Genomic DNA, 25358 nt, shown 5'->3' on the forward strand with positions numbered 1-25358 from the left:
AATGCAATTTGAAACTAGATCTATCACGTAAAAAGATCAAGACTCATAATCAGACACTAATCTATGTGACCTATCCTAATGTAAAATTTACCGAATGCGCCCATCATTTATAACACTAAAATTTATCAAATTTCACCAAACTGAACGTAGATGATTATCTTCAGACCCCAATAATTTGATACTTTTCTGACGTGGGATAATTTCACTCATTTCTACATATTATATACTAGCATTCATAGATGTTACACGAAATTTTGTAGCTTGACTAATTTCATTTTCAAATCCAAACGTACCCCTAATTAAATATGCGCATTGGTCTTTATCAACACAAATTCTACTTCTAACCACTCAGGACCGATTGATTCGTTGAAGAAAAAAAAATCTCTAATCATTCAAACATGATTCACAAAAATAGTCTTCAATCATCAAAAATTTATAGTTTTTCAATGTATATCATCTACTCTTTTTTACAATTCTACAAATTAAATCATACCATAATCCAACAACTTCGGAAATTTTGAGTACTGAAAAAATAGGTGTGTCACACAGTCATCCTTGAAAGGGGCTAAAAATCACAAACCTGATCCTAACATAGAGTCAAGATATAGTAAATGCTTAACTGATCTTCTGCACGTACGACTCCGGCTGACTTCTACTCCTTACACAGGCAAAAGAGAAGTACATCAAAGGCCTAGTAGATTAGTTTGCTTTTCAAGTGCAAAGCAACAACAAGAAGAGGCAAACACTATACTTTCTACATTTTCCCTAACATTATAAACCTATCTGGTTCTATAGGTGTCTAATTATAAGCTGTAGACTAGTCTCACCAGGTCTCTTGGGGTAAACCACGACTATAGAGAGGAAACTCGAATAGAAACGTGGTTTTGAACCATTGCGGAATACTTCCATACAGCGCAGGAGGAAGCAAGATGAGAGGGCTGAGACAAAAAGAAAAAATTTGAGATGCCTCACTTGAAAGGAATAAAACAGTATAAATGGGAGAAAGTGTTCAACACTGCAACCAACCTCGTCGTTCTCTTATAGTGCCTATATGCAGAAACATTGCCATACTTCTTGTCGGCCGATTCCTGTATGCATAAAGATATGTTTTGAGTCAGTAGATATTGATAATTCGGATCAATGTTGAGGACAATGGATTGAGTAAATGAAGCAACCTCGAGCAGTGGTATGCCACTGACAAAAAGAAGCAGTAACGTGAGGAATATTGGACCAAGGATGACGAGCCATTCTGCATTTTTTAGTACAGGCGTTGCAGCCACGAAGATTCCCCACCAGAGGAAGATCTGAGTAACACATGAAGATTCATGTGACAAAGCAAATATCCAAGAATATTAATTTGAAAATTTGCCATTATCATCGATACTTAGACTCAAACTTGTAGACTCACCTCTCCGAAATAGTTGGGGTGGCGAGAATACTTCCAAACTCCAACATCGCACCATTTGCCCCTATTCTCTGGAGAATTTTTGAATGTTAACTTTTGTTGGTCGGCAGTCGCTTCAATGGAAATTCCTATAGACCAGATGATCCACCCAATAATATCCGCAGCTTCAACGGAAGGATTCCGACTGCTCGCATTAACAACTGTCACAGGTAAACTCACAGTCCACACCCATACAGCCTGCAGAGTAGGGAGATCAGTTCACAAAGCTCGCGAGGACTGGTGAAACTAACCAAACAATGAAACAAAGCATTGTTACAGAAACCTGAAATATCCAAAATACGGCCAACTTTGCCAAATTTTCACGCATTTCATCAAAGCGCCGATCCTCCCCCCACTGCAGTATCCTGGACAAAGTTAAGAGCACGGGTGAATTCAAATCAAAGGCGAGTTTCAATCTTCATAACGTTGAATATAAGCTATGCGTAAATCTTTTGACTTTGTATATATTCATACACATTTTAGCATCTTAGAGTCACCAAAAAAAGGTAGTATGAAGTATACAAACCTCATTAATAGAAAAATCCCCAAACGAAGGCCCCACATAACTACAAGAAGGGACAATATCACCTGAAAAGTAAGATAAGAAACTCAATTTCAAAGAAAGAAGATGAAGAAAAAATATCAAGTTTAGTTCAAATTTATCAAAGAATTCAAGACGTGTTTCTCCCCCATCCCGAGAAGTTCAACTTAATCTGCAGCATGTTATTTGTATCTCAACTATATACCATTGTCTTACTCTTTATTATCTCATGACACTAATGCCGATATATACAGCATATACTTATCTTATTCCCTTACGCCCAGAAATATCAGTATGTCCTTCTCATACTTATCATATGCTAAATTTAATCTTGTAGCCATACAAAGGTGTATCCACATCATACGAATGAAAAAACTTTAAAACGGAAGCATTTACCTGCCGGAAGTACCATGATCCTTTCACAACCAAGGTAAGGATAGCAAGTATCACAAAATTTGTGCTACCTATACAATGCAAGTAGATGATCAGTAATGGTGAACAAGACCACAAGTCATAAGAAATCACTATAAACAGTAGAAGAAAATTTCATTCTCTGAATCCATAACATTGATCCTGTTTGTTTACATAGTTATCAAGATTCAGATTTGAAGTAACAAGTTGGACTTTGGCATTTGTGTTCAATATCAAATTAAGTTGTAAACATCTCATCCTAGCCACAAAAAACACAGTTTCCTTATCTGGTCTCGAGACAGATGATGCTGTAACATGAAAACAAACTGATATCTAACGCAGCTTTGCACTTCAGTTTCACTATACTATACTATCTCCCATTTTGTAGGAGATATTACTACAACTTATTACAAAATAAGCTTCACACATTGTTCTGATTTTTGCATGGTCACGAAAACAAAATGTACACGAAAAGTAGAGCTTGCAGCCTACCAAGAAACCAGTAATTGATCTTGAAATGAATAATCAACCATCCATGCCATCTAACTTTCTATTCAAAAACATTTTCCCATTATAAGTATTCCCTTTTTGATCAATTAAATACCAACAACTCAATTCTATTTCTTCCAGATTAAGGCAACAAGCAAATAGTCGAAAGACTTGAAAACAGAGGTGATAGCCTAATACACAAACTTTTACCCAATTTTGGTTTCGTGTATGAACTAAAATTTCTGCAGCCAAATACAAGAGCATTCACTTGTTATGATACTTTCGCACGGTTATCAGTTACCAACAAATTAATCCAACCATGGCTAGCATAAATGGTGTAGAGCATCCAACTACATTGTTTAGTACATCGACCATTTAGGTCATTTCAGGAATTCACCTCATCATTAATTCGGAGGCAACTGACAATCATGTAAGAAATCAGAAAATTGAAAGAAAGGCATAATTTTTAGTTTACGTGCAAAACCAAAATATAGTTAAACTCTATGTATTTAAAGACAATTGCCTGTTGAAAATAAATAAGCACACATAATCAGCTCAAAAAAATTCAAAATTATGATCCGCCGTTGATGAAAATCACCTGCAAAGTCAGTGACTTTATCAAATTTTAGAAGCGCTGTGATCACAAAGAAGAATAATTGATAAGCCACCTGCAAAAAACAACAAAAAGATTCAATTTTGAGCAAGCCCACCACGCCAATTGAACGCGCGTGTGTGTGGAGGAGATTGAACTTACAGTGACGATGGCAGTGAGGGCCAAGAAATGGGAGTCGATAACGGTTCCCATGAATGAATAGATGATCTTCTAAGTTGTAATTCCAACTAATAAACAACAACGCATATCATTGTAGTAACAAAGTATTGTTCTTGTTTTTGGACTCGCAAGCTTTGAATTTCATTTTATTATTCGCATACACGAAGAAAGGGATTGGGTATTTTGTGGCTCAGGACAAACCAGAGTTATAAGAGCCTGCTGTATCAATAACCACCTTGTTTTGTTTGCTTTTCTGTGGAAAAGTAGCAGTCAAGGCCTATTTCTTGACTCTCTTATACAATTGCAATTTCGTTTACTAATTTAACACAAAAACTTTTACTTTTGTAATTTGATTGAGTCAATTTGATTTACCAGAAATTTAACTTCTAAGTTCATATGTCGTTCCAACTTGATATAACAACTGGATTAATAGATTTTCAACACAAAATCAGTCCAAAAACTAAAACAGTTTTACAGAAACCAAATTGAAACGATACATTGTAGTAGTTTGGTTGGGTTCAATTTGACATTCTAATTTGAAACAACAGAAACTGTCCAATTATGAATTGAAACAGAGTTGAACAAGCAATAATTACAACAATTTTCTGGTGAATTTACAACAACAAACTGCACAATTTGCTTGAAGGTGGCATTACAAAGCCAAGAATATAAAAGGAGAAATACATGTAACAAAACAGAAACAAGAAGAAGAAAAAGGCAGAAAGAAAAAGATCTAACTGACTCAAACAAGTGATCTTCTTGACTTCTTCAAATAATGTCTCAAAGCAAGGCTGCAAAATGCCAGGCATTCAACCAGGGAAAATTTTCTGCTGCTGATTGCTTCTCTCACTAGTTTCTTCTATCTTGCGAATTTACACTTCTCCTGCTCATTGTTTTTGGTGCTTGTGAGCTTGCCATCGACTTTTGAAGCGGTTTCAAGGCAGCCATGATTTCACCGAATGTAGGCCGTAGATTCGGATCTCTGCAACACAAAGGTATTTCATTCTCTTGCAAAAATGTGTACTAATAACATAGCCATGTTGAGATAGTAAAGATAAATATAGCCACTAAGTATACCGTTTTACTCCTTGTTCACAACCAATAGTAGGTTTGATTGAATTACATTCACAATCAAGCAGAGATTTAGTCTATTCACAACCACAAATCCGGTTGTGAATTTAGTATCAAAATCGAATTAAAGGCAAACAATACTTTAAGCCCCAAAAAAGTTGCTGTTTTTATCATTTTAATATTTGTGGCTATTTTTATCTTTACACTGCAAAAATGGCTATATTGATATATTAACTCCTCGAGAAATGGCTGTCAAAAGTGGCTAAAAGTAGTTGGACTTACGTTTCCCAGCATCTCAAGACAATGTCTTTGATGACAGGATCCATGTCGTCTGGTATGTCAAGACGGCGATGCTGAAATCCGACAGCACCAACAACTTGCATGGGGTTCATTCCTCCCCACGGCTGCCGCATGGTGCAGAGCTCCCAGAGTATCACGCCAAAGCTGTAAACGTCACATCTGCATTTTGATCAACATTAATAAGATTATGTAGGTTGAGAAGCTAGCATGTGATTCTTAAGACTATCATACATTATTATAGCTGAATCAATTTTAATAAGATGGGACTGCATACTTCTCATTTGATGGCTCGTTTCTCAATACTTCCGGTGCCATCCACTCCGCCTAAGCAAGACGGAAAAGCTCAGAATTAGCAGCATTAACGCTCAAGGGAGCTAGTCAACCTTGGTGAGTTTGGCCTAGCGCGCTTAGTCATGTAACAATGACCAATTTTGTATCTCAAAGCACAGAACAAATGACATGGGAAATAATTTTTCAAACAGCACCATACAACTCAAGAAGATTCGTTCCAAATATAATGTTCGATGAAGATACCAAATAAGGGAAAGGTTCACATTACATAACCTTCTTTAAGTGAGAAGGTTGAGACTGAATGTATAAAGTATCTACACTTATCTGCACTAAATGCATAAATTTTCTGCAACGCGATAATATTAAGGTGTAAATGTTGTTATGGTGTTCTCACAAAAGTGCAGATACTATTACATACGCGGGCAGATACTTTGTATGTTAAATGCAATGTTTTCACATTCTCATGATAAAAAGGTTCACAAATTAACCATTAAGAAATACCTACCAATAATATTGCAGAATGGCACATTTATGCGCGGAAATAAGCTTAACATCAACAGCACAACACAGTGCAAGTGTTGATATGGATCTATAAGTTATCTTAGGACGAAATTTGGACTGCAAATAGATGCATGCTTCATTGATTTATGATACCTGATCTCTTCAAGACAAACATAAACAGAAAAAATGTTTTCCTACCAAATTCTAATACATGTTCGTGCTGCAAACATGAAGACACTTGGAATCAACTGCCGGTGTTTTCCTAACAAAATATAGACATAGAGAATTTGAAATTCATTTTTAAACCATAGATCACAGCAGACCACCTCTTCCGAAGGCAAACCTTGGCAATCAAATTTCACCAAAAGCCTGAGTAATAGGATCAACAGCAATTGAGCTACCTTCTACAAAATGGCTGGTAAATATAACGACGCATAACAATTGATTATGTTTTCATTTTTTTTAATGCAGCATCAACCGATATAGAAGCCAACCCCGATTGGAGAGATCCAAAAACTATTGAAATGAACACACATTACAACACAAAACCTCATTAATATACCAAGGGTAAAGGAAATAAAGAGTCAGCAACAAGTCAATTTATCGAGAGGACCCGAAATCTACAATGCAGAAAAGAAATATGACAAGTTGAGAAAATTTACATAGCATCACAATGTAAATCGTCATAATAAAGCGTAAGACTAGCTTACCGTTCCAGCAGTAGACCTTGAAGAAAGAAACGTGCTGTGCTTCATCCTCGATAATCCAAAATCACACACCTTTTACAGAAAACATAACATGGATTAGTTATTAAACAATAACACGGTAACTTATGATTACTATGTGACGAGAAAATCACCTTGACTACCCAGTTCTTGTCAACGAGAAGGTTTGGGGACTTCAGATCTCGATGAACTATCACAGGAGTGCAATTATGCAAATAATTCATTCCTCGAGCCTGTCACATCAAGTGTCTTTTATTAGCGCTAGGCGCTAGCACATTCCCCTTATTTAGAAACAGAAAAATGAAATGCAAAATAGAAAATAGTTTGCATACAGCATCAAGAGCCATCTTCAACCGTCTACGCTCATCTAGTTGATTGTTTGGGCGATGAAGTAATCTGTATAAACTACCTCTGACCAAATAAAGAATTCGTCAAATAAAAACCATTTATAAATTTGTGATGTGTATAATTTGATAGAGAGAAAAAAATGACAGCAAAATTCAGAAAAACCATTTTTTCTGCAATAAATTCATCAATTTTATCCCCTAGAGTCGACTAACCGTAGAAAATAAACTTATATATACAGAAAACTTTGTTTAACTTGATTGCTTTAAGAGAGATGGGCATCTGTTAAGTCAAGCATGCTTTTCATAATCTCAATTTTCAGTTTTTTAGGGCATTGCTCTAAACACTAGTTTTGTCTTTGCTTTATATTGAACCCTTCATTTTTCAAATAATAATGTACAAAGAGAAAAAAGGTAACTGCGCCAAATTCACAAACTTTCACCACTTCTAGTTGTACACATGAAATGTACAAAGAGAAAAAAGGTAAATGATGCATGGAAGAAGAATCAAGCAGCTGTGTAAGGGAGAAGAAACAGCGGTGACGAAAGAAGTTAGTTATCTCCGGCGAACCTGAGTACTGTATCAGTGCAAAATTAAACAACTGAAAGTTTGTGTAAATGGACGCATGATTTTTATTTCATGTGCAAACCTAGAATTGGGAGAAAGTTCGTGTATCCAAGCGCAATTACCCCAACAAAAAAATAAAGGACCTATCTTACCAGAGATACTAGGGACATGTCAATCTTTGTTAGTCCTATCTTGCTGCCCTCACTCACATTAGATTAGGGAACGGTGCTTGATTAGACAATTTATATTTGTTTCATGTTTAAGTGGTCAAAGCTTGGAATGACAGAAGATGGTTCTTAAATGTATGTTTCATAGGAAGTAGACAAAAAATAACAAACAGGTTTTAATATCACAAACCCAAAAAAATAGAAATTACAACAACATCAATCTTCACGGTCTGGAAGTTCAAAGGATCTTAGCATACCTAGGGAGAAACTCTGTAATAATTGAGAGATTTGGAGGTCGAGTAATAGCTCCCATAAAGAGAACAACGTTTGGATGTCTGACTCTTTTCATGATGCGGACCTTGGAAACCAGAAAATATGCATGTCAGGTCATTAAAACATCTCAAGTAAATATGAAAACCTGAAATAAAATAGAACGAGAACATAGAGTGGAGTCGGCGCTGCAAGATCAGTAAAGTAGGGACTGTAGCTTTGATATATACAAGTCAAAGTGTGAAAAATAATTTTAAAGCTAATACTGGTACAAGAAACTTCTTTGACCTTTGCAACTATGAAGTGAGAAACCATTAGATAGGGAGATTACCTCACTTCTGAATTCCTCGAGAGATTCACCGGTAATATCTTGGTCAAGGAACTTCTTAACAGCAACTTCCTACAAATTGAAATTGTGTAAATACTCATCTTCTAGGATTAAATTGCGATATAATAAGGCTTGTAATAACTCAAAATATAGCACATAAAAACAGAGGCATGATGAAAACAAATTATACTTAAGGAACCATGATGAAAATAAATGGCAATCGCCTGAAGACTTTGCTTCAGAAACAACAACACTACTACTTAGACCACCATCGAGACAACTCTATGGTTCATAGAGAAATATCATAATTGAGGTTCAATAATGATTTTACGTATTGATAAAGGGAACAGAGAGCCCAACACTTCAAGAGACAAAGCTAACAAACCCTTATTTAATGCAGGATGAGATGTCAAGAAGGCAAAAGAGGGACAAGAAAGCAACATGAATGGCCAAGTTTGAGTAAAGAAAAATTAAATAATAACAAAATGAATCTACCAGAACTTTTTCACGAAATGCAGGATTTTTGGATTAATGAATCTATTTTCCATTTGTATAAAATAAAAGAAATTAAAACCCTCAGATAGGCTTTGAGAAACTCACAGTTCCATGCCAGTCTCCATGGTATACCTCACCGTAAGATCCTACAATAAGGAAGTATATTATTCGTTTTGTCCAAGAGAAATCAATCATTTGTAAGTACAACAAAACAATTGGACAAACATAATGCAAGATTTAGTACCAAGCCCGATACGCTCACCCAAGGTGATATCTTCCCAAGGAATTTCGCAGTCCGCTACATCATCTAATGTTGAATCAGATTTTGAACTTTCATTCTCCGTGGATCTATCCGATATCCTCTCACCTCCAGAACTCGGTCCCGAACCTCCATGTCCTCTGTCACCACTACCTCGTTCATGAACAGCAATGTCCACATCACTTCTGACACCCACTGTCGGACTAAGTTCACCAGGGCTATCCGCTGAATGAACAGCAGATTCCAGAGCCTCATACTGTTTTGTAACAGCTGCGGTAGTTGCTACTACAGCTGCTGCTGTTGCAGTAGCTGCAGCTGCGACGGGAAGCTGAAGTTTTGAATCACTGCTTACCTTTGCAGCAGCAACTACCATCGAAGAGGCAACAACCGCAGCAGCTGCTGCTGCTGCAGCAGCAACCGGAACGTTTTTTGTGTATTTTACAGGAGTTGCTTCGGAATCCAAGGAAAGATTGTGTTTGTTAGATTCTTTTAGATCTAACTGGAGATGTGGATGCTTATCCAAACTGCCTCTAGGATGCGAAACCTGATGAGGCAGGGGAGGGAGAAAAGATCGATCATAATGGAAACCCTTTCCTTTAAGTTTGTCATCAGATCCTTTGCTATCATATTCTTGCATCGCGGACTTGACCTCCGACCGCGGCATATCCAACTGTTCTGTGTATGCTTCAGTGAACAAATTCGGAGGCGCAACGACGCCACTCTCAAGCAGAACATCGTGGAGCTTCTGAGCTAATTGTGGATTTTCTTTGGCAGCCTCGATCATGTATTTTGAAACATCCTTCACTTTTTTTTTCCGAACAGCTGGGGAGCTAACTCCTTCTGTCCAGGATGGAGATCTTGCGTGTGTGTGACTCGGCCTGGTAGAGGTTTCCAGTGCCGGCTCTATCTTCACATCTGAACCATAAACGCACTGGTGAGATCCTCCTTGGCCTTTCATCGGCAGCTCTACTAAAGCACTTGATGGTTTACTTTCACCTTCATCCGTCAATTCCCTTCCCTCAGGGATACTATTCCTGAATTTGGATCTTTGATCCAATATACCAAAATCCGATTTCTTGTCAAGTGCACTGGATGTTCTGCCACTAGACAAAGGCCAGTGAGAAGGACCATCATTTTTAGACACTGGGTAGACGGGGAGAAACGAGTCTTCGTAGTTAGGATTGGCCCCTGCTGCATCAGAAGGAATAAGTGTACCAGGGTCGGCCATCAAATCAACAATGTATTCCCTGAACCACGTTTCGACATCTTAGGATAGGATCACTAATTAATCACACAGTAGTTAGTGAATGTATTTGGAAACACTATCATATCATATGCTAGGAACTTTCAGAGATTCTTCTGAAAGCAGCAGCGTTAAGACAAACGAATTGAGATCAAGAAACGAATGTGGTTCTGACTGTGGTTAAAACATGTATAAATAGCACTTACCTCCCATCATCAATTTTCACGAAGCTCACTGCCACGTCGTCAGAACCAGTAAACTGTGGTCCTTTCACCAAGCGACAAGGAATTCCAAAAAAATCAGCCAAAACCTGCACAACATGCCATATAGACAAGATATTAGGTTAAAGTTGAATGTTCGTTATCCTTAAAGATCGGTCATTTCTTATATTCTTTGCACATCCTTTGCTGGTGTTATATGCTCGTGCTTATTTATTTTATGGTTAGTCATAGCTTGTACCCCAAACTTTCAGCATTTTCCAAAAAATATCCCCAACTCACGTTTTCACTTAAAACATACTCAACTTGAAAGAAAAGTGTGGTTATACCCCACAGTACAGAATCCGACGATGAAATGATGAATCACCTCGCTGGATTCTTAATTGGACTTAGCTCCATAATGAAAAACAAACAGGAATCAATAGAGCTTAAACTATGTTGACAAGATGTAACTGCCTCGATAGTCAGAAAAGGGAAATGAATCGCTATGTGTATTGCAACAAAATAAAAATAATAAACTCTCGATAATAAAATCATTGCATACCTTAAATAGCAATGCCCTGTGACGAGCCAATCCAACAGTCAGAGAACCAATAGGCAAAACCATGCTCCCATGCCTTGCTTTCAAAGTATGACTGAGATTTCTCCATGCTGCCAACATGTCATCGGGGTCACCAACTGGCCCTCCCATGTGATTGGAAACTAAAGTAGCAAGTTTTCGCACTGTACTGTGGTTTACAGAATTAATAGAATGTGACCTTACTCTGAATCCAATTTCGATGGCTTTCTGCTCGAGTTTCAACAAGTTTGAATCAGATTGTCTATTTACAAGAATGGCTTCCCAACTAATATCACCTGATAAGGGCGTTGCTTGCAGATCCACAAGGGAAGGCATTCTAGACGACATGGAGCCGGTCACGATGCCATAAAGATCATAGAACCCATCCAGAATCTTGTCATCATAGCTAAGGGCATTGTAATTCTGTGAAGCATGGATAAATCTAGAATATGAGATATGTTAGAAAGGAGAGCAGAGAGGATCATGCATATACAACAACAATATATATCTTCCTTGAAGTCGAGAACAGATCAGATAGCAAACAAAGTTTGAAGAAGCATCTTCAAAAACACGCAACGAGATAGGGTTATAGAACATTGTCGTTGAGAATAGATCTCCAGTGTTCTTTAACTAAGAGACTATTTAAGAAGCCTGTGTTTAAAATGTACATGATCATTTTTGCCTGAAGAATATAGAAATTTCTCTCCTGCAAATAATGGTTACATGCTGTGAAACAGGATACAGGAGAGTGAAAAAAATATCTAAATGTTACATTTTCAAGAAAATAAATGAGCACATGAAAGAATGGCCTCTCATCGGAGCCACTCCATCAGATTAAAACCGACTGATTCGTAAGGATGTGACTAGAAGAGGGAAAATTTCTTCATGACTCGTAAAAAAAGAGCCCAATTGTCCTTCATTGCATAATGCTATATGGCTAGGGTAGGCTACTATATGTTATACAATCACTCTTAGCCAAATGCAGTCTTCAACTCATAATCAGTCTATATATTCCCCATTCTTTTATGTCATCTATTTGAGTATGGTTTTGCATTCCAACACTAAACAACAATGATATGTATGAAATTAAAGAGGCATGTCTTGATTTTAACTTGAGTCTTCATCTCCACAAACTATTTATCAATTCATCTCAGCCTAGACATAAGTAGTTTCTTACCTTAATATATCCAGAATTTGCATTTCTAAACAGTTTTCTAAAAACGGCCATGGACTATTCCTAATCCATTCAACATCTACACGTACACCAAGAATGCAAAATGCTCAACAACAATCAACATTACAAACCATGAACACGAAAACATACCCAATAACGATAAGCCACAACTTCAGCCGGTGTATTCTCAGGATGACAAGAGCCCAAACTGATCTGCTTCACAGCCTCAATCTGCACAGCCTCAGGATCCTCCTTTGCACTTAGCTCTAAAGCCAACTGAATCTGATACTCCTCCTCAATATCATTCTCCCTTGAGTTAGAAGAGCCCGAATCAGGCCTCACAGCATCCAAAGCAGCATCCAAGCTACTGCTCCCCACAGAATCAGAGGGCTCCATTCTCTCCCCCTTTGTCACGTTAGATGAAGATGGAGGACTAGGGCTATGCCTATGAGTAACAGAGTTCAACCACCCCGAAATCGTTGAAAACGGCTTGTGCTCTGACTTAGAGTGGGATAGCTTAACACTTGGTGCACCATCACTCAATCTAGTAACCCTTGATGATGTTGAAGAGCCCTCTGCGTCCTCAGATTGATTGGATCCTATGTGAAGTTTCTTCAGAAAGTTTTTCATTTCTTCCCACCTAAGCTAAGGAAGTCAATGCTAAAGAAACAAGAACCTCTGCATAAATCTCTCCATGGCCTCAACCCAAGCATGAATCTTTATCAATAAAAACACCAATTTCACATCAACAATTGCAAATTCCCAGCTCCCTCAAAGAACCCTTTTTGCCATATCCAAGTATTCAACAGAAAATCCCACTAACACCAATAAAATCACTACTAAACCTCACTTCTGCACGATAATAGTAGCAAGAACCCTTTTTCTCATAAAATAGCAAAAACCCAAAAATCAATAGAATACCAACCACAGTTACAGCCTCGCAAAACCCAAAAAGTACATAAGTACACTAACAACTTGGGTGAAACAATATAAAGATTGCTTCTTTTCTTTCCAATCTCCAGATCAAAAATTGAATAACTTCTCAGAGGTGGGGTGGGAGGAGAGAGAGTCAAATGAAGTGCAGTCAATTTTACAATCTTGAATTGTGTGAAGAGAGAGAGAGAATTAAAAATAGAGGAAAAAGATGCAATTGGTCAATATGGAAAAAGAGGCCTACGCATATGCAGGTGCAGTGAGACAGCAAAGAGCTGAGCAAGTGGGAAGTGGAGTAGGACCTTCAACAATATGAACCATTTCTACCACATAATTGTATACCGCTTTTCACCTCTTTTCTTTATACGAACCAAAACTCAACTCCAACTTGTCCTCTCACTATCAATCCAAAACTAAATTCTCTACTCAAATTTCATTTTAAATCCACATCAAGAAAATTAAATATGAATTGATCCTGAAAATTTCCAATGTCTATCTGCATTACATCATCATATACTGCATTTTTTTTACAGTCTTACCGTGAGTTCACTTCTATTTTACTGCATTGCACTGCATGTATTAATAAATTTATTTTTTAAATTTAGTGTTGAATTATTCACTCTATGATTCAAACACCGTACTGTATTTTTGAAGTACAGTAAAATCAGTACTCAGTAATATGAGTATAAAATTACTGAATACTAGTAGTAGTACTTTGTAATTTAGTGCATTTTAAAAATATCTCGATTTGTTAACATAAGTTTTTAGATTCAAAGAGTATATAGATAACACAATTTACAAGGTTAGGAAGCTCAATCATTTAAAATTTCTATAATTTTCACTTTTTAGCACGGTGGCATAGTTTGGTCGGGGGGAGGGAGTAGTATTTCGTGATTATATCATTTCAAAATATTTTCTTAATTTCAAAAAAAAAATCTCAATGTCATAAAAATTGTAAGCTAATTGTGACATGAATTTTAATGAAAAATGAATCTCATTTAATTACTCATTTAGCGTAGATAGATAATGGTGGGACATGTTTTTGTAAATAAATTACAAATAAGGCTAAAAATAATGGAATTGTGTCAGAAATGAAAATTTAAGAAATAGTATGCATTACTTTAGGAACACCTAGAAATGCAGTGTGCACTACTTTTATAGAACAAACGTAACTAATTAATAATTTACTATATTTTTAATTAGAATATCTTAATTAATTTAGTTAAAGATTAATTTAATTATTTAACTAAAATTAAATAAATAAGTAAATGAAAAGGGAGTAGGTCAAGCTGAACAAATTGGAATTGTCTAATTTTACCCCAAAAAAGTTTAAATATACAAAATGTAAAATTGTATGGAGATTCAATCCCATAGCTAGATCTACCCACATTGAATTTAGTGAATGTGCAGTAGAGAATGTGTAGTTGGTGAAATAGAAGAGCTTTGGAACTGTCATTTGCAAAGTGGTGTCTAAAGTGTTTAAGTGTTTAAAATTTGGTACTCCAGTAAAATAATACTACTACTGCTAGCATTACTGTTCAATATCTCAACAAAAACTAAAGCTGTTCCTCAATTTTAATTTAACAATTCATTATTATTTTAAATAAAGTTAATTTCAAATTATAACCTCAATCTTGACTTTATGGCAACTTTTTTGCCTAAACTTAAAAACTACTTATAAGCACAACAATATGTATTTATCTCACTTAAAAGCCGCAATCACAATTTTCGTGAGGATTTTAGAGCATCTCAAATGGTCGGCTAGCGATCGGGGGACACGGTCTATCGTCCCACTCTGGATTTTTGACGGCTTCGTCTCACACGTCAACCCCAATGGAGACGCAGTTCACTGGCGATGACCTTATGTCATTGCATGACATGGGGATCGATCTCGGCGATCCGGACACTCCCGTTCCAGTCGGGCGGGCCGCGGCGAAGAAGAAGAAGACGAGGGGGAAGGCCAAGGCGGTCGGCGGAGTCGTCGCAGCTCGTTGTTGACGACATCCCCGGCCGGAGGAAGTGGACGGAGGATGAGTACGCCGGGGTGGCCGGGAGGGTGGTTGGAGGGGTGTGCGCCGATCCGCCTGGTTGCGAACAACCACGGCGGGTCGTCAACATGTGGGCGAAGATTAGAGGCGCCTACGGGAGGCAGCGTGCCCGCACGGGAAGGACTTCGGCGGGGAGAAGGTCCGAGGAAGGGGTGGGAGCGCATCAGGGCCGCGGTCGGCCGTTTGCACCGGCGTTGTACGCTAACGCCCTCCGTCGGCTCCTCACTAGTGGGCGGGAATGAGGAGGACGCCCGGAGGATAGCCGAGAGTCGGTTCCCCCTGGCGGGGACGTACAAAGAGTTCCACTTCGGGAGTGCTATGAGTTGTTGAAGGACTTCGAGAAGTTCCGTGCGGGGTGCGACGCTGGGTGGCCGAAGAAGCAGAGGCTGAACTATACCGGCGACTACGTAGGCGTTAGCGGCGGCGGATCCCACGACCTCTCCCCCGGATGCTTGAGGAGTTTCCATCCCTTCCTTCATTTGCTGGTCGCCCTCGCCCGGTTGGACAGAAGCGGGCGCAACGTGCTGCGAGGGGCGGATCCCCCCTATCACCCCGCGAGGTCCAGTCCTCCGCCCTCCCACCCGCCCCACTCGAATACACTCTCCATTCGCGTAACCAAACGCGGGCTCAGATGTACAAGGTCTTCCAAGATTGAAGGACCGCCACTGACCCCACGGAGAAGATGTTTCTTCACTCGATGCTCGAGAGCATGCGGGTTGATTTGGATGTCGCGAGGGCACGGCTAGGGGGTTCCGACGTGGGCTCAGATACCACGGGCGGCGGCGGCGACGGCGATGAGGAGTAGAGAGTGGCGGGGCTCGTGTGTGGAAGCCCTTTTTTAAAAAAAAAATCATGTACTTTTTTTAAAAATCTTTGTACTTTTTTTGAATGGAATGGATTAATTTTCCCGTATATGTGTCGTAAATTTAATTCCGTAATTTAATCGTAATTTTAATTCCGTAAATGTAGTATATTTTGAATTATTTTTATTGCGGCTGGCCTATGGCTGGCTTAAATCTGATGTGGCAAGTGGATTTTTAGCTGCTGCTGACGTGGCAGGGAGAGAGAATGGTTGGCCTATTGCTGACCTATTTAGCATTGGAGATGCTCTTAATTTACTATTAGTTTTTCAACATTTGAAAATAAAATAAGATCATTTGTACTTGCAGGCACATCAGCTTAGTCGGTCAAAAAATTTATGACTTTTGACTATTAAATGTTCAATGTAGCGGAATACATACATGCTATATTTATAATATTTTCAAATTTAAGTAAAAATCACCATTTAATTAAAAGTTCACGCAATAATTAAAAATAGCCTCTTTATCTAAATCTCAAATCTTTGCCCAATTATAAAAGCAAAAGTAGGAGACGTCTGAAATTTGTTTAGAAAAGTTAAGCATCAATTACTAACCATAATACTACAACCAATGGTGTGTGACATCTCCTCACTTTGGTCAAAGAAATATTGGTTTTACTAAATCGTATCCTTGTGGAATTCAACTCTCTGTTTTACACTTCAAATCTTCTGGTGATATTTTTTTGTTGGAAATTGATCGATCTTACATCCTCAATAGCTATATTATTTTTGTTTAATTTAGGCTTATAAAATTTCGCCTAAGCTGTTTTGTTTTTCCGGTATCTAGTCAGAATTTTGAAATATATAGAGATCAATGTTCATAATCAATTGAACAATAACGTGTGAATTAGTTAGTAAGATGTTTTCTCTTCGCTCAATAAGCACAGTTAAAATTACACTCAGTGCGCATGTGTTGGATGCGTGTGGACTCTACACCAAAAAAATTATGTTAAATATTAGCCCATGCACATTCAACCTCTTCATTTTATTCTATAGAGAGGAGAGAGTGCAAAACATTTATTCTTTTCAATAAACAAGTCTCTAATACAGTCAAATAACTTGTAAGATGTTGCTAGATTCCATTTGACTATAGATTGAAATATATTCCTCGCTAAGTTTAATATGCAAGACAATTACCCAAGTTAAATCCCAGCTATATGGGCAGAATACATATATGATGATACACATCCTACACATCTATGCTCATTCATATCCAATCATTTCAGTGAAATCAATAATTAGTGGTTGACAAGATTTAGTTCACAACACTAAACAATAAGGAAACAGAATAATATAGAACTTATCTACTAACAGCTTGGATATTTGGTGGATTACATTAGGTGAGTTGTTTAATTATTAATTTTAGTATACAAATATACTCCATTTTTTAGATACATTTAGATTTATTATAGAAATACATGTGGACATGAACAAGTCCAACAAAGCTCAAGATATATTTATTTACTAATTTCTTCTTGCTATAGCTAGGGATACTTTATTTGACCAAATATATTTAGTTCGCAAGCGTGCCTAACTCAATTAATTTAAATTGGAATTTAATACTACTAATTAAGATTGAGTTTCTTCTTTGGGCATACTTTCTTTCATCCACGATTACTTTGTTTTTTGTTTTCAGTTTCTTTCTGACACCACACATTTAATTTAAGAAATAGAACTATAGTTAATTGGAAATATAAGGCAACTTATTCCATAAGGCTGCTTAGTTGGCTAATTCATTATTTTTTTCATTAGGGGTCAAGATTTCCAAATTTTAGGGCAACTTATTTGGTTGGTTTTCAAATATACTTGTACGAAGATTTTGCACCTTGAAGATTGATTTGCATAAAATCTATTCTCCTCTATTGTTTTTAGTATAGCATCTTGTGTTACGTGAATAGGAATTGATATGACAATATTTGTGATTTAGGATTTAGTGTTTGTATAAGAATCTTGAACCTTGAAAATTTTTAACTTATGGATTGCCACCCATTAGTCATCTATATATACAATAGAAAATTAGGAGTATTAGATTACTTAATTCATATAGTGCCTTGATGAGCCCAATAAAATCATGTTATGCCTTCTCAACCGCAATTCAAACATTCATCCATTTTCATCCATAAAATGGAAAACATTCTTTTGTGTACATTGCTTCAATAAAGACGTTTAGGGGATTTTATTTTATTTCATTTTTGCACCTACTAAGTACTTCAACTCAATCGTCTCCTTGAAGACCAGCAAAGCAATAAAGCATAGTAGTAAATTTTTTATCCTTGAAAGGGAAGCTCGATTACTCAAGACTCTTGATGACCCAAAATTACCCAAAACTAATTTTATATGCACCATACTCACATCATCCCATCCCAAAACAAGTAGTACCAAGCAAAATCCACACAACAAATTAACAACAGATTATGAGGCTACAATTTTCTTCTTAACCTGCCATCCGGGAGTTTGCCACTACATTTTATTGAAAAATTTTCGTTTTAAAGATTCCCTAAGAGCAATATCTCAAACAAATGAACCCATAATTTAAGAGCACTAGATCTACCAAATGTATTACAGATCTGAAAGTTGCATCAGTTATGGGACATGTCAAGCTAACAGGAGAGTTATGTATGCCTAGAATATCTCGCAGCAACATACATCAATAGAAACATCCAGCAGTCAACGTATGATTACCTACATCTTACACGAACGAATACAAACCTATTTGTCTGGTGAAGACACCTTACAAGAAGCTCGATTCCACGCTAGTCTTCGCCCATAAATCACAATTCTCTTTTCTAAGCGCTAATCTTAACATTGTACCAATGACAAGGAAAAACCCCCAACTTAGCTTCCACCAATAGTCAGCACTACATTTTACCTGTCAGCGACTCTAACTTTGGGGCTGCACCTGCTCCGGCAGGGGCTGCTGCTGGGTTTGAGCATTTGGGGGTGCACTCGCATTCAACGCCACAAGCTCGAGCTCATCTATGGCGTTAATTGCAGCCTCACTCGTCAGGGATGGTCTGATCAAAGTTGCAGCTTGCTTGACCATTGATTGCTGGCAGTAAGTTAAGAGACGAGATCGTTAGAACATGAACCACAGATCATTATACATGTATGCACAAATATTAACAAACATCTAAAATGCTAAAAGTCCTCACCAAATTTTCGAGTTTGGCCTTGAGATCCAGATATGCCACAAGGAGATGTGAGTCCGGAGTCCGATTCACCGTTGCTTCAGCAACCACCTGACAACCACATAAAACAAACACAAATATGCAGTCATTCAGACGAAAAAAGAGATAATTTAGGGAAATCCAGAATTACAATTTGAATACATAACAACAAAAACAGTTTACACTATTGTCAAGCTTTTTATCCTACCAGCAATGTGACTAAATGAGTTGCTAGCACATATTATCAGAACTCTAATGTCAACACCATACTTCATTTATATTATAGCAAAACACAATAAAATCATGAGACATCAGACTGTATTGCAGATTGGAAGAAGCATATTAACGGATGTTGATAGTGAATACTTGAGCTAACATAAGCAATTAAGGTGTTGGTGCTCGTATAGGGAGCTTCATGAGATGGCGAGTGTTTGCATAGAGCAGGATTATAAGTGCTAATTTAGTTTACAATTTCTTCGATGAGCAAGCCTATGTTTCTAGAATCTAGCCTCAAGGCTTACTAGTTATTGTTGCAGACATTCACACGTCATAAGCTCAACAGCCTTATTTGAGGAGCTACTCTCCCAAGTACAAGCAGCTAAACAGTATTAACCAGATATGGTCCTGCTAACAGAACTTGTATTGGGCAGGAAATGTATAAAAAAATACCCATTCTCGACACGCATCTCATTCGTATACATAAAATACCATTTAGTTTACCTAAAAACAAGATGAATAGCAATGCTAATCGGCCTAGGTAGGCACATAAGGACAATGGTGGAGAGCTAAGCAACAAAATCAACAGCCGAGGTTACTTTGTTTTCCTCAACATGAGAAAAAATCATGACTAAATGATCGTCCTTTTCCTCTTTCATTCAGACTAGATTCTAGAATCGTAGAATTGTTTTAATTTTATTCAGAATTTAAGAGCCTTGACAAAAGGCTTTAAAACAATATATTTAGTGGGTGAACATTCGAACATGATATTAATTGTAAAAATATTCACCGCAATGGCCAATGGTTGAAGGAACCAATAAAGCCATCAATTATTAATTTGTGAATCAAACAATATATATCTAAACATTGAAAACTTCCTTGTCGAAAGTATATTTTTACTATTACTTGCGTCACATAGAACTAGGCACTTTGGGGACGACACGGATTTTCAAGCGTAATTGGTAGCGTAGGAGCCGGAGAAAAGGTAGTTGAAATATGTTGGTGGATGTGGAGCCCAAAGGGTAATGAATTGTGGAAATGTTTCCATAAATGGATATGGACTATTTCTACTGGACCGGTGAAAAGGAAATAATGTTGGGTCGGAGGGAGTATATATTTATTTGTATACGACATAAGACTAAATTAATGCTTTCGGATTGTTTCTTGTTCGCTCTAGTATGGTGTCATAGAAATTTGTTGGCAGAGCATTCTAAGGCTCATGGTTTCAATGGAGATTAGAGTTTCACACATCTATCAATCTATCAGGAGGGCAATCAAGTTGTTGAGTCATCTCCTCAATCCCAGCTACCCTCTTTGCCACTTCACTCTGATACTGATCGGAGGCAGTGTGTTGTCTACTTGGGGAAGATGGAGTCCGCATACGTGGATGTCAATGATCAACAACTTGTGTGAAAATATGCCTAGTTGGATAGCAGGTTATGTGGAGGTGATGGAGGAGAATGTGTATGGGGAAGTTGTAAATTACCAGTTGGTTATTGTTAGTTTTGCAATGTGGTAGATTTTTAGTTTATATACGAGGTTAGAATGGTGGTTATCGAATTGCATTTGTAAAATTTTGATAAGGATCTGAGAGGAATAAAGTGACTTACCAGCTTGTGTTTCGATCGTCTTGCATTGTAAGTTATCAGGGGAATAAGTTGGTCATGAGCTACAACTTGTTTTAGGGTTACAATAAGTTGGTTCGGAAACCGACCAAAACAGGGTTTTGGATTCAGGACTTCTACAACTTCTTTTACTTGTATATAATAGAGACGAGGTTATGACACCTAGAAACCTCTAGATCAAAAATCTCAAGTTTAGAAAGTCATATGTCAGTTGTGGTCCCTCATATGTTCAGAACTCACAAGTCAGATGTAGACTGGTTCTGTTCAGAAATCAGAAAGTCTGTCTGATTTCTTCTAGTTAGATATGATCAGTTAGAAGCCTAGAAGTCCAACTTTCTATGCTTAGAAGCCAGTTTTGGTCGCTCATCATGTTCCAATTATTGATGCTCAAACCTCAAATGACCAACCCTTGTTCAATAATCATAGTATTTCTAGAAGTTCGATGTTTAGACTATTGAAAAGACAAATGTTCTACTATCCTTGTGGTTCTCTTGCTTGTCTTGTTTCAGAGCTTGGCTAGGGTTTTGAGTTTTCCTATCGCTACAATTCCCCTGATAACAAGGCTCGGCCTTAAGGAATCGCATTTTGATCTCCTAAAGTTTTTGTTAGATTTCTTTTCTTTTTTCTTAGTAAAATGAAATTTCACAAGTAAAAGACAGAAAATCATTGGAATAAACTTCAGCGGACAATGACCTAGAAACCTATGGGTTTAACTTTCTTTATATAAATTCTAAACCTAAGTGAGATTTATATTTAGTCACATCATTAATTGATCTAATTATCAATCTGAAGTTAATGAGTTTTATTCATTTGAAATTTTAGCCAATATGTGCATAATTAATTATAGTTCACACGTAGCTTACATTCTTAACAACAATTAAGCACATTTCAAACTTTATGTTGAGGAAAAATTTGCCCCCTAAATTATTTCAATTAATTTAAATGCCATACTTTCTATACAATGGTACTAGGGAGTGTATTGAAGGTAGTCCATACTCCATAGCATTATAATATAATCGAATGTACTATAATTTGGACATGACTTGTAGAAAACAAAAGCAGGTACTCTTCATGGCAAATAATGTATTACAATGTAAAGAGTATACGCACCACCCTAATTCTATAAATAGTTTGAGCACTGCAGCTATATTATTATACAAAAAGGAAAACATTAAAAGAAGATAGGAGCACATTATGATTTATATTATTGCATTAGAAAATGAAAATAATATTTTTCCTTCCAGAGGATGACTAATTGATTAGTGTTGATTCTATAAATGAAGGAAAAGGTTAACAAATAGATATTAATAATAAAATATAACTAAAAAAGTTATTTAGCACGGTCTATATAAATGTTAAATGGCTGCCAAATCCTCAAACCAAAAGTTCTCAAGTATCTTAAGCAATAAGTTTTGGGTTTTGATGAATTTACATTTACTCATAATATATAAGGTTCGAAAGCACAAAGTGGTTGGCACCTTTCTAACTTCCAAAGTTTTGATTCGTATACTTGATAATGAATATTTTACTCCTTTTGAGATAGGTATCAAATGAGGTTTTCGAAGGCTAAATTACGTTTGAATGAAACAATGTGTTTGGTATTTATAATTGATTAATGCACCTAGGGTAATTCTTCTGCTTTTTTATTCACATGCTCTGTTTTTTAAATGCACACATATGAAGAAGCAAGGCGTTATTTAATCTACAATCATTGTTACTACGGTACTGCGTTCGTTAAACCAGTTCTCAATCCTAAAACCACTCCGCTAAACCTATTTTTCTCAAGATATGGCTTCTTCTTTTAGATGCCAATAGAACTCAATTAATCTCAAGTAAACGCTCCAACTCATTGTGAATTATGGCGAACTATTAAAAAATTACGATTCCCTTTAGTCCAATTATCTCAAGATGTAGTAAATGCAAAGAAGATATTTTTAACCAATACAGCTAGGAATGACCTTGCTTATTCAAAAGCGAATTTCTCGAAAGAAGTTATCCCTAAATAAAGGTAGGCTCACCAGACGACTTTGTCGTCGAGCAAATGAATTGCTAGATACTATCAGTAGAGTCGTGAGGGATGTACATTTTATTTTCCTAGACCGTTGAAACACATTAAATGTCCAACAATTTCACAGCTAAGGGCATCTTACCAATTGCTAGTACTAATACTTTTTAATCATACTAATAGCTAATTTTTCATTTGTGTTTGAATATTTGCATAAAAACGGACACAAAATTAGTGTGATTTTATAGCTTTTTTAACTCGAGTTATTATGATGGTTGTAATGTTTGCAATTTCTATCTTCAGTTCATTAGATTATCATAGACAAATTAAGCAATGAACTAACATTTCTACGCTAAAAGGACATGGTAGATAACTATGATGTAATTCACATACCCCATACAATAACCAATTAAATTTCTGTAATTCTAACTTTCTAAGGCCATCACACAAATAGATATTCTTGATTTGTTCTTGAATCTTTTATTCACAAATAAATTAAACAAATCAGTGTCCATTTTTAGCTTTAACCTAAATTTCCTACCGTTGCAGTTCTAGTAAAATTAAAAGATGAAATAACATTATAAGCATAGAAAATTATGATTAAATTCCCAAAAAAAACGATATCAGATTTAAAAAATTGTAAAAATAGAAATTTGTACCTTTCTCGGCCGGCCCAGCGGCTTGCCGGAGAGATTCCTCTGTCTCTTGTGAAGCGCAACAGTCATGTTCCTAGGCTTCTTTGCTTCGTTTCCGGGCTTGGGCGGCCTCCCGCGACGCTTCCCTGTCACCACCGGCGCATCCACAGCCGGAGCAGCGGTAACAAGTGCAAAGTGGTCAGCACTCACTGGAGAAGCAAACCCTTCCACCACATTAATAGGCTTGGGCGGCCTCCCTCGCGGCCTCCCCGACCCCTTCGCCTGTCCAGCCGGGGTAGCAGCAGGGGAAGCACTCTTCTTCGGCCTCCCCCTGCCCCTCCCACTGCTGCCCCCGCCCGCACCGTCGCCCTTAGATGGGCGGCCGGGTCCGCGCTTGGCGCTCTTTGGGGGGCGGCCGCGGCCCCTAGCCGGCGAACCCGTGGGGGTGGCGGTGCCGTTAACAGGCAACGGCAATGGCATCGGCACCGCAGCAGCGATATACGCACTCTCCGACGGTAAGTCGGAGGTGAAAGCCGGCGCGTCGTTGATGTTTAGGGGAGGGGGAAAGACGGGGACGGCGACGTGGACGGCGTCCGGCTTGGGCTTGGGGGGGCGGCCGGGGCGGCGCTTTGTGGAGGCAGGGGATGGATCAGCAGATTCAACGGCGGCGGCGGGGCCGTTGAAGGCGGGGGGAGGCGGAGCAGATCTGAGACCGGGGAGTGTGTAGGAATGCTTGACCATGAGGAGGTGACCGCTGGCTTTGAGGTGTTTGAGGTGGTGAGTGAGCAAGTCGGAGTGAGTCGGTGGGAGGTCGGAGTAGTGCGTCTCGATGTACTTAGCGATGGCTCTCTTGCTCGACCCGTCTCTCTCGTTCAGCGCCGTAATCGCGGCCGAAATCATCTGAAATCAACTCTAACATCACAAATCTATCTAATCTAGAGAGAGAGTGCGCGTGTGTTTGACTAAAATTGAGTGAGCTAAGAGTTAGAGACGACTGACCTCGGGAAAAGGGGGGTGGTTGTAGGCGACGGGAATTGCCGGCGCGGGCGGGGCGGCAACCGGTGGAGGTGGATCCAGCGCTGGGTCCATGCACTCAATTTCAAAAATATCTGGAGGAAAGATAGAGAGAGAAAGGGGGGATTTGGAATTTAGAGAGAGAGAGGAGGAGCGCGTCTATGTGTGTGTGTGAGGATAGAGATGAAATGGATGAGAGGGTAGATTGGAACGTTGGAGGCACTGTGTGACTGTGTGTAACTGTGTGAGAGAGAGCGTCTGAGTCAATTTGTTTGCAATTAAAGAAAAAAATAAAGTTGCTGCTCCAAATCTGTCTTTTTCTGCCCTTTATTATATTCGTCTTCCTATATTTAATTTTCTATTACTCCTACTACAGATTATAGATGCTGGAGATCTCTATTTCAACCAAATTATTACACTCTGGAATTGCTACTACTCATAATTCATTTTTCCTAGTATTTTTAAATAAGAAAATGTTTGGCAATAAAAGTGATGATATTATTGCTTGTACTACTAATTGAATATGAACATACTTTGAGTCATTGCCTTAAAGTATTCATTCTTATTTAACAATAATTAAAAATAATCACACAAAAAAATTATCAGTTTCAAACCAACAACTACTAGTATTCGAAGTGATTGATAAAAATTAATAACACTAAAGCTATGTATGGTTGACGGAAAAG

The 25358-nt window shown here is 37.8% G+C and overlaps 3 protein-coding genes across 7 annotated transcripts; all 3 read right to left on the bottom strand.

Annotated features, from left to right (window-relative positions):
• Nucleotides 1-402: 402 nt before the first annotated feature.
• LOC125188471 lies at nt 403-3857 on the bottom strand. 2 transcript variants are annotated; one of them, XM_048085326.1, is made up of 10 exons: nt 3640-3857; nt 3484-3553; nt 2382-2449; nt 1971-2032; nt 1728-1809; nt 1409-1642; nt 1176-1304; nt 1027-1088; nt 828-938; nt 403-658 (listed from the first exon to the last, which is right to left on the bottom strand). In XM_048085326.1, exons 1-10 carry the CDS (start codon nt 3688-3690, stop codon nt 616-618), a joined length of 912 nt encoding a protein of 303 aa, XP_047941283.1. In that variant the 5' UTR covers nt 3691-3857; the 3' UTR covers nt 403-615. The 2 variants fall into 2 exon arrangements, with proteins under 2 accessions (XP_047941283.1, XP_047941284.1); XM_048085327.1 differs by having other exon boundaries at nt 403-652; nt 3640-3856.
• A 335-nt stretch (nt 3858-4192) lies between these two features.
• Nucleotides 4193-13410, bottom strand: LOC125187775 (probable serine/threonine-protein kinase SIS8). 4 transcript variants are annotated; one of them, XM_048084409.1, is made up of 14 exons: nt 12321-13397; nt 11293-11419; nt 10982-11088; nt 10426-10529; nt 8962-10223; nt 8823-8863; nt 8226-8294; nt 7882-7982; nt 6878-6956; nt 6680-6778; nt 6531-6599; nt 5303-5352; nt 5011-5187; nt 4193-4639 (listed from the first exon to the last, which is right to left on the bottom strand). In XM_048084409.1, the coding sequence occupies exons 1-14, from the start codon at nt 12798-12800 to the stop codon at nt 4507-4509; spliced, it is 2898 nt and encodes a 965-aa protein (XP_047940366.1). In that variant the 5' UTR covers nt 12801-13397; the 3' UTR covers nt 4193-4506. The 4 variants fall into 4 exon arrangements, with proteins under 4 accessions (XP_047940366.1, XP_047940365.1, XP_047940364.1 ...); XM_048084408.1 differs by having other exon boundaries at nt 8980-10223; nt 10982-11419; nt 12321-13399; XM_048084407.1 differs by having other exon boundaries at nt 10982-11419; nt 12321-13398.
• A 5111-nt stretch (nt 13411-18521) lies between these two features.
• On the bottom strand, nt 18522-24890 carry LOC125188361 (formin-like protein 3). Its single transcript, XM_048085156.1, has 4 exons — nt 24658-24890; nt 23683-24558; nt 19163-19249; nt 18522-19059 (listed from the first exon to the last, which is right to left on the bottom strand). Exons 1-4 carry the CDS (start codon nt 24745-24747, stop codon nt 18892-18894), a joined length of 1221 nt encoding a protein of 406 aa, XP_047941113.1. The 5' UTR covers nt 24748-24890; the 3' UTR covers nt 18522-18891.
• Between the last annotated feature and the right edge of the window lie 468 nt (nt 24891-25358).

This window comes from Salvia hispanica, chromosome 5, assembly GCF_023119035.1.
Source record: "Salvia hispanica cultivar TCC Black 2014 chromosome 5, UniMelb_Shisp_WGS_1.0, whole genome shotgun sequence".
In the NCBI taxonomy this organism is placed as follows: domain Eukaryota; kingdom Viridiplantae; phylum Streptophyta; class Magnoliopsida; order Lamiales; family Lamiaceae; genus Salvia; species Salvia hispanica.

Bases quoted from the DNA above. Each gene is read 5' to 3' on its own strand.
- LOC125187775 (XM_048084407.1), bottom strand. From the start codon at position 12,800: ATGAAAAACTTTCTGAAGAAACTTCACATAGGATCCAATCAATCTGAG. The intron at 11,420-12,320 runs GTATGTTTTCGT...CATGCTTCACAG, and splicing joins TTGTGGCTTATCGTTATTGG to AATTACAATGCCCTTAGCTA. The intron at 8,864-8,961 runs GTACTAAATCTT...TCCTTATTGTAG, and splicing joins GGGTGAGCGTATCGGGCTTG to GATCTTACGGTGAGGTATAC.
- LOC125188361 (XM_048085156.1), bottom strand. From the start codon at position 24,747: ATGGACCCAGCGCTGGATCCACCTCCACCGGTTGCCGCCCCGCCCGCG. The intron at 24,559-24,657 runs GTCAGTCGTCTC...AGTTGATTTCAG, and splicing joins ACCACCCCCCTTTTCCCGAG to ATGATTTCGGCCGCGATTAC. The intron at 19,060-19,162 runs GTGAGGACTTTT...ACTTACTGCCAG, and splicing joins AGGCCAAACTCGAAAATTTG to CAATCAATGGTCAAGCAAGC.
- LOC125188471 (XM_048085326.1), bottom strand. From the start codon at position 3,690: ATGGGAACCGTTATCGACTCCCATTTCTTGGCCCTCACTGCCATCGTC. The intron at 3,554-3,639 runs GTAAGTTCAATC...TGTTTTTTGCAG, and splicing joins CCCTCACTGCCATCGTCACT to GTGGCTTATCAATTATTCTT. The intron at 1,305-1,408 runs GTGAGTCTACAA...TGTGTTACTCAG, and splicing joins ACCCCAACTATTTCGGAGAG to ATCTTCCTCTGGTGGGGAAT.